At 31.3% G+C, this 15457-nt stretch overlaps 1 protein-coding gene across 1 annotated transcript in view; it reads left to right on the top strand.

Annotated features, from left to right (window-relative positions):
• LOC136976189 (disintegrin and metalloproteinase domain-containing protein 11-like) overlaps window positions 1–15457 on the top strand; it is a 155245-nt gene that overhangs the window by 122277 nt on the left and 17511 nt on the right. The window contains exons 21-27 of the mRNA XM_067271415.1: window positions 3222–3336; window positions 3429–3548; window positions 3630–3705; window positions 3779–3874; window positions 3943–4126; window positions 8163–8265; window positions 8364–8507. Of these exons, the coding sequence (XP_067127516.1) occupies window positions 3222–3336; window positions 3429–3548; window positions 3630–3705; window positions 3779–3874; window positions 3943–4126; window positions 8163–8265; window positions 8364–8507 (838 nt within the window). The remainder of the gene's footprint in view (window positions 1–3221; window positions 3337–3428; window positions 3549–3629; window positions 3706–3778; window positions 3875–3942; window positions 4127–8162; window positions 8266–8363; window positions 8508–15457) is intronic.

Raw genomic sequence — 15457 nt, 5'->3', positions numbered from 1 at the left:
AAATTAAAAAATTCAATATTCTAAAGTTTGTGGACAAATTTGAGATAACATGCATACTTACTTGAATAATAAAATATTGGGAGTTGGCACTTAAAAGTTATGAAATCTGGTATGGAGTTTGGGAGTTTGTCCCAAATTCTTGAACTATGTAAGAGTGAAACCATGTTGTATGAGAGATATTTGTATACATTACTAGCTGACCCGGCCACGTTGTTGTGGCTCAAAATGTATCTATTATAAATGTATAACACTTCCCCCGTGGGGGGAATTTCAAAAAATCCCTTCTTAGTGTACATTCTCTTGACGTACCCTATTAAAACGCAATCAAAACCGCATGTAAAATAGTATAATAGAAGCCGAGTTCTTCACAGTAAGCCTTAATCCCGTCACTTTTCCTGCTGGGGAATATCGAAAAATCCCTTTTTAGTGTATATTCTGTTGACGTAACCTATTAAAACGCAATTAAAAACGCAAAAAACCGCATGTAAAATAGTATACCAGAAGCCGAGTTCTTCACGATAAGCCTTAATCCCGTCTATCTCCCCCCACTGGGGGGAATTTCGACATGTATATTATATAAAAACACGTGCGTATTCGAATGCAACGTTGTGTCAAAATTTCAAAGGAATCGGTAGGAACAAACGAACGTTATATTTTATTTATACTTATATTATACGTTATACTTATATTATACATATTATATGTTATATTAAATATTTTATTTATATAGATAGATAGAAAATGATCTGCTTCAGTCCATTCTCACAGAAAAGCAGAATGCCTCACAGAAAAGCAAACTTAGGTCGTCGGAAGGTAGCGCCATCTGTTGGACATAAAAGCCTTAATCCATATATAAATATATTTTTGAAAGGGGGAAATGGTGTAGGGGTATGAAAAATAGATAATAGCCGATTCTCAGACCTACTGAGTATGCATATAAAATTTGGTAAAAATCGGTAAAGCCGTTTCGGAGGAGTACAGTAACAAAAATTGTGACAGGAGAATTTTATATATAAGATTTATTCCTTGTTATATACATACATACTTAATGTACTACTGTAATCAAAAAGTATCTGGAATGGTTCATTTAAACTGCTTGTATTCAGGACAGTGTTGTCATTTTTGTTTTTTGGTATAACATGTGGATTGCTGCTAGATGTCAATGAAGATCTATTGACATCTAGCAGCAATCCACATGTCATCATCTATTTTTGTTTGCAAATAAATGCTTGTTTTTTGTGTAAATAATTTTCTTACTGGCAATTTTTCAAAATATTGAGTATAATTGAGCAAAGAATGTGTATTAAATTTTATTTTTGCAATGGAATTACTGCTACAAAAATGTTGAAAATGTTGCAAAAAGCCTTTGCTGATGATAATCTATCAAAAATAAGAGTGGCACAAGATGTTTGCGGAAGACAGACACATCTCATAGAAGATGAACCACACTCTGGTAGACCATCCATTTCAACTGATGAACAAGATGTTGCTTGAGTCAGAGATTTGATGCTTGTGGGGATCTGCGAAGATCCGTAGTGTTAAAAATCGCAGGTAATGGGTGATTCGGATTACCACAAGGAGAGAGAGAAGCAAGACAGTCACTTAAAACTAATCTTTATGTACAAAATCATATATACAGATATACACATTATCCAACACACAATAGGGTGCACAGCACGTGGCGGTTCACAGAGTCTGGCAAAGAGTAAATTAAAACAAAAAAAAATTCCAACAAACGAAAAAATGTCCACTCGGTAATATTGCAAAGCAGGCACTTAACTCACGTATATAAATTCTATCCCGTGTTTCACTATTCCTTTTACCGATGGAGACGAATTACAAGATCACCAATCTTCACCACAACGAACAAAGAAAAATTCACTAGTTACATCCACAGCTCCCAAAGGATGACACACTCCTAACAGCTGAAAGTCCGGAACCAGAATGCCCTGTGCCGGTCCCACACCCCATACATATCAACCCCACCACCATCACAGTGCTGCCATGCAAAAACTGCCCAAGAGTAAACAAAAATAAAATATTTTTTTTTTTTACAATTATCGATTACAAATAAAACTGCACATACATTAAAAGAGATGATAATTTACAATAATAACATTAAAGAAATCAAAAGAAAACAATTTATTTTTATAACAATATAGGCCAACAATATATAAGAACAACACATGCTCAATGATTATCATTTAACAATTGGAGACATTATTGAACACGTTTCAGTAACATTTGGATCTTGTCAAGCAATTTTAAAAGATTATTGAGGCTTGTGGCACATTACTTCTTGAGTCATCCCAAAAACATTGAATTTTTTCCAAAAACAACATGCTCAAATCACTGAGGAAATGCTTTTTCAAGGCAAATTGTTCTTAAAACATGCCATTATTGATTTGAAATATGGATATACACTTTTGACCCCAAAATGCTTACTTAACACTTGAGTGAATGGTGCTTGAAAGATGAAGCAAGACAAAAAAGACTATGTCAAAGTCAGTCAAAATTAGGGTTGTGTTGAATGTTTACTTCAATTGTCGTGGTGTTGGCTATCATGAATTCCTACTGACTGGCCAACTGTCAACAAAGAATATTATTTGAGTGTTGTGTACTATTTGTTTGAAGTAATTTGTAGAAAACAACCCAATTTGTGGTGAATAACTCATGGATTTTGCACCTGCTCACAATGCTCTTGTTGATAAATTTTGTTAAGTGTGTTATGTTAAGTCATATTTGTTAAGTTTTTGACCAAAAACTTACAGAATTTGCAGAATCATATTTGTTATCACTTTTTCCTACTTCCTCAACTAAAATTTCCACTTCATGGTCACTGTTTTGACAGAATTGATGCCATAAGACAAAATTTCTGCAAGTCTGAAGGGATTTCATGTAATTGACTTGAAAGCATGTTTTTAGGATTGGAAAAAATGTTGACATAAGTACATTGCAGTGGGAGGGGATTACTTTGAAAGGGATGAAATAAAATTTGATGGATAAATTGAAATTGAACCATTACTAATACTTTTTGATCGCAGAGGTATATGTATACATATATATGTTACATATGAACAAATTCTTAAGTGTTTTGTTTCTTGATTGCTATATGTTTGCTGTATACATATGCACAATGTACCAGATAATATCTAAAACTTATTCTTAGTCTGTTGTATCATTTTTATTAAAGATTTGTAAATTTAATTGGTTAAATTTAGGTGCAGTATCTTCTGACAAAAAATGTTACAGTCAGTTTAATACACAAGGAAGTATTAATGGAAATTGTGGTGTAGATCCTTATATTAAAGGAGCTTATATTAAGTGTACAAAAGAGTAAGGCAATATCTTTTTTTAATTACTATTATTTATTACAAAAATAATATTATATATAATTTATGTAAAAATAATGTTAAACAATTTTATAGGAATTCCTTATGTGGATCTCTGCAATGTCAGCAGGGCACCAGAAATCCAATTGTGGAAGAAATGGAAGATCAGTATTCACGCACAATAGTTTCCATCGAAGGAAAAGAATTTGAGTGCAAGTGAGTGATAATGTTGAATTTAAATTCTTTGTAATTTCCAAAGAAAATACAGTATATTTAAATTAATTATCATTATTCTAGAGTTGCCAGTGGATCAATTGGTGGAATTTCCGATATGGGAATGGTTATTGATGGTACCAAGTGTGCCGAAAATAAAGTAATGTTATGTTTAATTATTATGTAAATAAAAAAACTCAGATAATTTAATTGGCAACTACTTTTTATGATAGATATGTGTCAATCAGACTTGTGTCAACTTTGAACAGTTCATCGAGCCAGGAAACTGCCCTACCAATAATGTGGCCCTTATGTGTTCAGGTCATGGTGTAAGTAAGTTTTAAGATTATTATTTTGTAATAGCCTTTTAAAGACATTTCGTGAGTTTTGATTACAGGTTTGCTCAAATCTCAATACATGTTATTGTGATAAAGGATGGGTTTCGAGAGATTGTAGCCAACGTGTGAGTGATTTTTATCCGATTTCTGGAAAAGGGATGCCCGAAATATACACTACAGTGGCTCCTGTTTCAGAAACAACTCCGTATTGGAAGAAGAGCATTGTTGCAAAAACAACTCCTTAATGGTAAATAGCAAATATATATATATATATAATTATTATTCAGCGTGTTTTTATAATGATTATGTATAAAATGATTTTAATGAAATGAATTTTTTTGTTGTGTTAGATAATTATTGTGTGCTAAAATGAATAATATGTAGGAAAAGCTTTATTGGTTTAGGTTTTGATATTAATATTATTTTATAGTGAAAATACATTGATAGATGTCAATATTAAATTAAAAATAAACTCTGTATGTAGTTGTCATATTGAGACATGATAAGTTCAGAAAAGCATTTATAAAAATTCAGAAAACAGAAATTAACTAATGCACAAAAAAATTATGTAAATGTGAGGCCTGGACAAAATTTGAAATTTGGTGTTATAACATTAACAAATATCCAATTGGACAGTTAAACTCTCACCTTTCAAAAATAAAAACCAAAGCAAAACTTAATGAGTGCCTGACAATCTCACAAAGACTATAAAAAATTCTTTGTCAGGAAGGTAAACAAAAGGATGGAATTACAAGGGAAAGTTTCAAAGTTCGGAGGAATACTATTCTATCTGTATCTGGTTGAGCGTCGATGTTGACATCTCTTGTGGTCTGAAATGTTTTGAATTGTCACCTGGTGACAAGGAAAGACCAATCAATATTTGTTATTTTACATTGCTTCTTCTTGTGTTTGTTCTGTGAGTGTTTATCATCTAAACATGTGTTTGTTGTTCGAACATAAAAATCTGTAGTGAAAGCATTCATTGTTTGATTTGTTCATTAACCAATCACCCACTGTATAAAATTTTAATTTTATATGAAAAATATAAGAAAAATTTTAATTACAAACTAAAATAAAGAAAAAGAAGATAAACTTGGAACATCATAAATTGTATATGTACCAGTACATGTCCTCAGCTAAAATGTTATGTAGGAGACAAAAGAACAGCAGTTAGAAAAGAGAATAAAAGAACATAAAGCATCCATTAGATTAAAAAATAAAGATATGCCATGGTTTCAACATTGTATTAAAAAAAATTTTTGTAAGATTTATAAAAATAATATTGTGATATTACATAAAGGAGTAGTGATGGATGCATGCTGGGATAAAATATTGTGGTATAAGTGCCACAGCGATTTAGATCAAAACTTTAAAATACAATTTGGAAATTGTATTTTAAAGTTTTGATCTAAATAAATATGTTGAGAATTTTAATGCCTTAGTATTTTAATCCTTATAAATTGGTATAGATTGAGTAATTTAGCTCAAGAAGGATTTTTTTTGTAAAAATTTTTAAATTATACATATAGAATCAACCCCATTGAAAAAACTTTTATTAGTATTCCTATGTTCTTGTTGTGACACAAATTATAAATTGACAGAGTTATTTAATATATGAATGATTGAAGACCAATCACTCAGAATAAATGTTACCTTAGGTAGCCAAGATGGTGGACCTTCCGGTAATCTCGATTCAGGTTACTTAGTGACGTCAAGATGGCGGCCATCTTGACTGCGATTTATGATGGAGCAAATATGCATATATGCTCCGCGATTTATTAAATACTAAATTCCGATTTTAGAATTTCAGAATATTTTTAAAATAAATACTATTCTGAAATATTAAAAAATATATTTAAATAATTTTAAAAAATAATGTTATTACTTACATTATTATGAGGTCTGGGGTTAACGAAATTCTCGGAGTGATTAACTGTATTTCGATGTCTTCTAAATTTCTATTTCGATTGTCTATTTCGATGTCTTCTAAATCGTCTATGTTGTTGTAACCTTTCCATTTGTCAGTTAAGACCAAGCTTCCTGAATTAACAAATTTCGATATAATCCAATTTAACGTGATTTCAGAATGATCGTTTACTTGACAGATAAAACAGCTCGCCTTCTTGACATAATCCCCCTACAACCCATTTCGTAATTTTTAGTTTGCGGCCTTTTTCATGTTTTCATTTACATATAACAGTCTCGTCGATTTCGACAGTTTTCTTCGGACCTCCAATTTTAAACGATGTCATATTGTGCAAAGCTACTAGCATAACAAAATGTATATGATTAGACCAGTCGACAGCAGCCTTATTAGAAATACCTACAGCAATACCTGAGGTGGTCGAAGAGCATTTCAATGCAATATAATACCATATAAAAGATATTCTACTCCATGATATTTTTCCACATTTACCTTTAAAGGTTCCATCGAATGCCGAACTATTTCTTCGACATTTTTTGCACCGCATAACACACGAATCTCGGTCATGTCGATAAAATATTTTGCACTAATTCAAACAAATCTTACACACTTCCTCAATATGCTGTAATCCTAGACCGACCACAAATTTAAAACCTTTATCGATTCTGGGGTCAATATCTAATTCAGAAAATTCTGATTTGAGCACTTGATAGAAATTATGGGTGGTGCACGCTGCCCAAAATTCTTGGAAATAAATATCAAAAGCACTCATAATTAATCAATTAATATTAAACAAAAAAATTTCGAAAAGAAAAAAAAATTACGTCTAAAGTCAAAAAACACTCAATTCAACGCTTATCACAACTGTTACTACTTTCCGCCGATAACTCTACACAAAATGCATTGTTAGTATTAATTTGCATAACACATCATGATAGTTCGCAGCTCCCTCCATTACCGACGTCACTAAGTAACCTGGATCGAGATTACCGGGAGGTCTGCCATCTTGGCTACCTAAGGTAACGTTAACCAAAAATACAACATTAGTAATTTTTCGTACAAAACTCGGGAATTAAAGTTAAATTCAAATTTGAATTATAAAGGTTATACAAACATAAGTTCGAGTCCTTATTTCTTTATTTTCTTCCCTTTATTCCGATCAGGAACCACCATGCAACTTGCAACTTGAAGTCAAAAAAACTTCTAAAATTAACAAACAAAACACTATTAGACAACATACAACACAAATAAAAATGATCTTCGGCGCCGACCTGTCTTTATAGGCTACGGCGTCTACAAAGCATTAAAAACTGTTAGTCTTCCACAATAATATCAGTGTTATATAATTGCTTTTAGTTGCGGGCCCTCTGGCGGATTCGAGTAGTCTCAAAAAATTTACATATTTTCGTACAAAACTCGGGAATTAAAGTTAAATTCAAATTTGAATTACAAAGGTTATACAAACATAAGTTTGAGTCCTTATTTCTTTATTTTCTTCCCTTTATTCCGATCAGGAACCACCATGCCTATAAAGACAGGTCGGCGCCGAAGATCATTTTTAATTGTGTTGTATGTCGTCTAATAGTGTTTTGTTCGTTAATTTTAGAAGTTATTTTGACTTCAAGTTGCAAGTTGCATGGTGGTTCCTGATCGGAATAAAGGGAAGAAAATAAAGAAATAAGGACTCGAACTTATGTTTGTATAACCTTTGTAATTCAAATTTGAATACAACATTAGTAAATATCCTGTATTGAGTTGAGTGTCCTTCAGGCACATTGGTGCAGCTAATGCTCAATTATTAATTTTTTCTATTATTTTTATTACAAGTTACAGTCAAACTTTAATTTACCATCATCATTTGTTTGCCTCTTAAATTGATGCTTTGTAATGTGATGCTAAACTGAAGGACCTTTTAAAAAAGTTAAATAAATAGTGAATTCTATACTTGGGTTTGTGTTTGAGAGTTAAAACACTGCGTAATCGGCAATAACAGTGTCATTTTGCAATGAAAAATTGTGCCTTTAGTAATTCCCAGATATCAAAGGGTATTTAATGTTTATGAGGAAGATCCATTTATGAACAATTGTTGGCACTTCAAGAGTAGTGGTCTATAGGAAGGTGCTGTATTGAGATTTTTTGAGGTGTTATACAGCCCATGTTGTAATAAATACTTATCCCTTATCACATCTTACATAAAGTTCATTTTATATTTGAATCCAACAATCATATTACTGGACTACTGTCCCTCTTATTATTCTGTTAGTTCAATGGTCTGCAATATTAATCTGTTTTGATTATTCTATAGAAATAATTTGATTAACTGTTTATAATACATTTTTGTGTATTTTATTTCAGTAGGGAGAAAAGCATCTATAAGTGCAACATCATTAGTCATTGTTCTTGTTACCATTGTCGGTGGGGTCTTCATGTTTTTTACATTACTTGCTACTTGTTACAGGTATGATCTCAGAAGGAAAAAGTTTTGTTAATATATAAAAATAATTGAGGAGGAGTATCAATATAATTTAAAATTTATAATCTATCAAATTTTTAAAGACGTCACAGTTTACTGCCAAAAAGAGAATCATCTCATTTTAAGAAGCGTCTAACCAAGAAATTTGGGATTACAAATAAAAAAGATGAAGAATCACAAGAAAACGTTAACAGAATAATAACTTTTGGAAGTATGCCTTCGTACAGGTGAGAAAATTTTTGATAATTTTTGTATTGGAAACTTTAATGGTTACTATAATTCAGTAAAATCTTGATTTAAATTTTTTCCAAATTTGATTGTATATAAATTGAAACAACAGTTTTTTGATAACTGAGTGCTTCTTGAAATTTTGTTACTTGAATTTTAGTTATTTGAGTTTACTCTCTCTTTATTTAAAGAGAAAATAACTCAAATAACTAAAATGAATCTTTAAATATCTTACCAGACATTATAGTTCTTTTAGTAAAAAATTTATTTGTTGATCAACGTTTATAGATATAGATACAAGATATATATATATATATATATATATATATATATATACAGGGTGGGCCAGCGAAAACGAAACGGCAGAGTGTTCGTGTTCGTCCAAGCAAAGCGCTCGGACAGGTCGATCTTTTGCTCGAGGGGACATCTTTTGCAATAAAGTTTTTGCGATTCTGAATACAACAGACAACAAAAAATTTTAAAAACTCATTTATTTTGTATTAACTAAACAAACATTTATTTCGAAAAAAATGTTTGTTTAGTTAATATTCAGAATCGCAAAAACTTTATTGCAAAAGATGTCCCCTCGAGCAAAAGATCGACCTGTCCGAGCGCTTTGCTTGGACGAACACGAACACTCTGCCGTTTCGTTTTCGCTGGCCCACCCTGTATATACATTTAAATGCTGTAATTTCAATACTATCTTCTCAATAAATAAATAAGCAAAACAGTCGTAAGTATTTTAACTATTTGAATAAAAAAGAAAGCTTTCGTAAAATTCTTTCGTTATTTTGTAATGAATATCTGCAAAATTAAAAGAAAAAGTTTTATAAAATAGTTATTTAAAAGAGCGTAAACTTATAAAAATATCATTTGATTAAAGTGGTTTTATTAATACTCATAATTTAGTTCACTAAAATGTTAAACTGATATCATCATCATCATAATCAAGCTGATTAAATGTTTAGTTATATGAAATGATAGTCAAATTAAGCACATTTTACATAAATATTTTAAATTCAGATAAAGTGAGAGTGCTTTTTGAACTTTTGTGAAAGAGCTCAATCAAATATGGACATAAATTTAATTTTAAATGTTAAAAAAATTTATTTTTTACTTCAACTTCTGTTTGTAGTGTGCAATCAACACAGTTTAAAAAGTACATTTTTATGGTTTAAGAAATAATGCATTTTATTTTCAAACATTTCTGTCAGTTTGGATTAAAAGTGATGACTATTGGAATTTTAATAAAATAAATATCTATGAGCACCAAGTTTTTTGTGCTCACAGATTCATATTGTAACATAAGGACAAAGAGCAAATCACTAAAATATTAAGTTTTTGAAATATAGTATTTATTGACTATGAAATAAATTCTATACTATATATAAAATATTCCAATAACTGATTAACAAATTTCAAACATTTAAAAAAATATTGTAACAGGTTATGCCTATTACGATTAAAGAATATTTGATTTGAAAAAAAAAAATATTCTACAAGTAGAATACAGATTCTGTTGCAAATTAAAGAATTTTAATTTGCAAGTAATGAAGATTATATATCATTTATTGCAGAGAATTTTAGCTTTGGTATTTTTATATATCTACCAAAAATGAACTTAATGTTTGTTTCTCTTCCTCCTCCAACTTGGAATTTTGTCTAATAAATATGCAGTTGCAAAAAATTTCCTAGGAGTTATAAATATTTTAGATTTTGAATTTAAATTTTGTGGAAGGATCAAATTGCAGAACTTGTTTATTTAATTAATTTTTTCAACAAGTATTAGAAAGTTATAATTTCCTATGTCAATTCAATTAGGATCATAAATACTTTTTAAAACTCTGAATTAAGTAATGAAGAGAATTCTGACAGCTTTACTGTACTACATTTAATCGTATCAATGACAAGATGTCAAGCAATAAATGTCATATTTTTATTTTAAGAACTGTTAATATTCCAAATCCAACTGAATAATGGAAGTCACTAAAGTATTATACTGTTTAACCCTTCTAAACAAATTATGACAGAAACTAATATAATGGCTTATATTAGCTGAAATAATTTATTTAACAAATAAATTTTTTCTGGACTCATTAAGTTCAGAAAAATGGTTGGAACAAATGAAGATTTATAAGCCCTTCCAAACATCACAGCCCATAAATGCAAAGGATGAGGTGAAGTTATTGATGGCTTGGCAGGCCCTACTGTAAAAAGACGGGATGGAGTAAAAGAAAGGAAAGTGGCTGAAGATCTTTTTATTGAAGGAATGGAGGAGCATTTCTTTGAAGTTTGTAAAATTTGCAGCGTATGGCATTGACATAGAACTGCTTGCGTGGTCGCTTTTTAGAGGAAGGGTGGAGCAGTTTAGGAATTTGTAAATAGCAAAAGATTAGTGTTTTCGGTTGAAGCTTTATTTGTTTGGAATTCTATGGAAGATAGTTGAACGGTTTGAATTTGAGTTTTTCGATTTTTCAATTTATTCGGTTGGCACGTGCGTAGCAGAAATAAGAGTTCGATTGTTCGAAAATCATTTTAAGAAGACAAGAAGGCTTGAGAAAGGTCACAGTGAGGTGTTCGAAAACGTTTGCCATAAAATTTAATTGGACTTGCACTGGTTATTAGGTTTTTGGTTGAAGATAAGTTTGACTCATTAAGTTCAGTTTCAGATCCTAATCTTAAACTGTTCATTTTATTTTGACTGCTTTTAAAACTAACAGATTTTAGATCATCAACCACCAATATAGTAGTGATATGCTATAAACGTTTATACACAAGCATAAAATTATAACTTGATCAATTAGAAAAGTCTTAGAAAATAAGATTGAGTCAGGTGAAACTCAAAACCACTTTTGCTTATTATCCAGATGTGTTACCTGAAACTTTGTCGAATTTTCATTTTGAAATACATAGTGTTGACATAATTAACAAGTTAATTACTTACTGTACCATTTGGGGATGACTTTATGCCTGTGGCCCTCCGTGACACTCAAGTGACTTAGGCTTGATCCTGGCATGGTAAACATCAGGAACAAAGAAACATGCACCTACCCATAAGCATGCATGCTACCTTGCCAAAAGTGTCTGGACACCCTTATTTCCACAAGTGATCGTTACACAATAGACATACAAATCATTAAGGCAATCAGTAGCATAACAAGATTAAACGAAAAGGGGAGCCAGTTAAAATTTAATGTGAATCACTACACATTTTAATAAATTTTATTTTAGGAGCCATCCATAAATGATGTAATGCTAAAATTTCACATTTTTAACCATCTGATTGACCTCCTATTGTCACATTATGACAAAGCTTTACTTCAAATGATGTTGCATTGATCAACTCTTGCAACAAAGCCAGCCTTTGAATTATTGCAACATAAATATACTTCATCAGTTATGTAACAGATATAAAAATAAAATGATTTATTTATACTTTTATCAAAATAAAACATTACATGACATTATATATAGCAATACATTAATCAAAATTTTATTTTCACTAAGCCTACACCTTGTTGTGTTTTACTCCCATGGGTTTGTAGCAGTGGCATGTGGTGGCATTTGATAATAGGGAAGCTGTGCCAGCCCTGGATAAAATCATTGGAAGCGCTATACGATATTTTGGTGTGTACCATCCATGAGGTAAACCACATGAGGTTGGTGCTCTGTAAAGCAAATGTGTGTAATCTGGCTGCTTTACACCATACAAATATTTTTGCCATGGAAGTTATCCAGTATTCGACAATACAGTGCTTCCATTGGAATATGCAAATATGAATTTATATTCGAATATACAATACCAATCTTATCATTTTTTTCACATGTAGTATAGAAATTTGTAATAAGATACAGAATGCGGCTATGATAAAATATTAATTTTAAGTACCATATTTACTCGCATATAAGATAAGGTTTTTATTCATTTTTTTACTGCTTCAAAAACCTAAGTCATCCTATATGTGCGAGCGAAGGATTCTTTTTATTTTTGCAATAATTTCTGTGAACTGTGTATACTTTACGCTGTCATTATAGGTCTACAGTCTATTTATCGTAAGTTGGCATCTACTGTAAACAAATTAAGGCACACTTTCCTTTGTTTATTGGTTTAATCCTATGTCCATTAATTAAAAACCGTGTTGAATCTCATTCGTTTGCAGAAAATAGTTTTTAGTTATTTATAAAAACATTAATGAAATACAGATCACTTAGCAATGATTATAAATGTAGTTATTTTATATTAGTTAAATTATTATTTTTAATGAATATTAGCACATTCTGAATCATTAAAAATAAACTTTTTCCGGTCATGCTCATTATAATGTTTTGGTTTTGTTTTCCATTTATCACATATTAAGGCAAACATGGTTGTTTGCCTTAATATGTGCATTTGATAATATTTTATCTGTGATTAAACGAAATAAAATTAGAATTGTATTAATAAATCTAATTTTCTTTATTTTGATCTGTAAAGTCACACCTCATCCTATATGCAAGATTGTCTTATACCTGAGTAAATATGATAATTCAAAGTACGTTAAAATATGAAAATAATTGCGCAATATGTATTTATATTTTAGAAAATACAATGGAAGTGGCGCTTCCACAGCTTCCATGGACATCACGCCACTGGTTTATAGGGATATACATCATTATTAACACAATGGAAATGCATTAACATCAGAACTTCTTGCATTGCATTACATTACCGAATTACAGTCGACTCCGCATAAGTCGACATCCAGATAACTCGACACTGTAAGTTAATTAGTCGGTTTTCTGTGGTTCCGGCTGACTTGCATAGGCAATAATGTTATTAGTGTTAAAAAACTCGGTTTATTCAACATCATTTAACTCGTCACTACTGGATAAATCAACATACTTTTTCTGTTTCACACTTTTTAGATGTCTGATAAGTCGACTCCCCTCCTGAAAAAATGAGTTCACACCATACAATAAACTGTGTGGTGTGAACTCATTTTTCAGGAGGGAGTCAACTTATCAGAATTGTAAAAAGTGTGAAACAGAAAAAGTGTGTTGATTTATCCACTGGTGACGAGTTAAACGATGTCGAGTAAACTGAGTTTTTTAACATTATTACTTATGTAAATTGACAAAAAATTGACTACGTAACAGACAAGTGTCGAGTTATCCGAGTGTCGACTTATGCGGAGTCGACTGTATTTCCAAACAAATTCAATAGTTGTTTCCCCCAGTCCATAAGATTTTGCAGCTGGATGGTTGAGTGGTCTAGGTGGCAGCCTATTGCTCTGGAGCCTGGGATCAAATCTGGTCAAGTCTGGTATTTTTCAGGAGTGTGTGGTCCATCAGGATATGTCAGACCCCATCCCTCACCAGGCTGCAATCATTATGAGCCTGGCCAAACCCATAATGGGTTTGCAAAACGAGGCCCTCTTAGTGCCCACAGGGTGGAAAGAGTTTAAAAAAAGTTTCATAAGAGGTGACCCTTATAGACTGTATTCTACGATTTAGAAAACATAAGTGTCATTTCTTTAAATTTTCTGTTTCGTTCATAATATTCTGAAAATAAACTTTAATTTTTTTGAAGAATTCAATAAACATTTTAAACAAGTCTAACATAATAAAAAACTGCTTAACTCAGTTCTGTAGTCTTACAAATATCAAAGTTTTGTGTATATGAAATTACCTTCTTTAACTGAACAGATCTTAGAGACATACATCCTATGACTTCATAGCAACAGCACAATTTCATAACATACTTTTGACTTCAGACTTAAACACAAACTGATAAGTCATTTGTAACACAATGAGAATGTAATATGTAAATTCCATATTATTAAAATAGCAGAAATTGTATCGATTACTTTAATGTGACCATATCAGAGTATAATGTATTATCAGTCACAGTAAAGTAACTCTATGATATACAGGATGGTTATAAATTATTGAGCACATTTCAGGGAGGAATGAAAAAAGAACACAGTAAAGTACTCAATGCTTTGATGTCAGCAAAAGATAGACTAACTTCTTACTGATGATAGCTATGTGATGGCTGAAATTTATAGTAAGTGTTTGATGTAAGTCTAGGGACAGTACCAATACTCAGTGTTTTAGCCAATCATATGCTCTCTGTAAATGACTTCATGTCTATCCAATAGTTTTTTCACATGGTCTAGACTCTAGAGCACTAATGAATGCAGTTACTATACAGTAAAACCTGCAAAGGCCAGAATCTGAATAAGGCTGATATCTTTCAGAGGTGAAAAGTTCAAATATTTTTCAGTAAAACGATTACATTAATCTAACAAATGCTGTCCGAATGCTAAAACCTGTGAGACACAGACAGAATGAAGAAATTGTGGTATTACAACCAAAATATGGGAAAGTTTAGATTCAAAGCTGGAAACTTGTGTGTACTGCATTTTTGCGTTACATCCTATGTACGCATAATCATACTATTTATAATTGTGATTCCTTTTTGAGGTTGGAAACCTCTCAAAGAAACAATCTTGTGGCTAGAAAAACCTCTGTTTCAATTGCTTAAGTGATTGCCATAAACTATCCAATTGCATCTCCAAGAACTCTTGTAATATATATCGAAAGAGACATAATACATTACTCCACAAAAATAAAGAAACTGTGACTAGCTCAAAGATACCAATGGTTGACAGCAGACCAATTCCATTCAAGCAGAATCTTAAATTCGATGCAGTAGTTTCGGAAAGTGTGCCTCACTCACTGCCATGCCATTGATAAGGGAAATAAGACCATGAATCTCGACAGTCACGGTTTGGGTTTTAAATCATTCTACCAGAACTAGCATTCAAGCACGCGGAGTGTCGTACTTAGACGATATGTGAAATATTATCACTAAAGATTTCGCAAATCGATTGGGTACTTCACAAGAAAGATCAGATCTCAGTTTCTAGTGTAAGTGGAAATAAAACCACGATGAAATCTAAGTTGA

This window comes from Centruroides vittatus, unplaced genomic scaffold, assembly GCF_030686945.1.
Source record: "Centruroides vittatus isolate TY-2023 unplaced genomic scaffold, ASM3068694v2 contig_397, whole genome shotgun sequence".
Classification (NCBI taxonomy): Eukaryota; Metazoa; Arthropoda; class Arachnida; order Scorpiones; family Buthidae; genus Centruroides; species Centruroides vittatus.
This window is presented reverse-complemented; position numbering and strand designations above follow the sequence as displayed.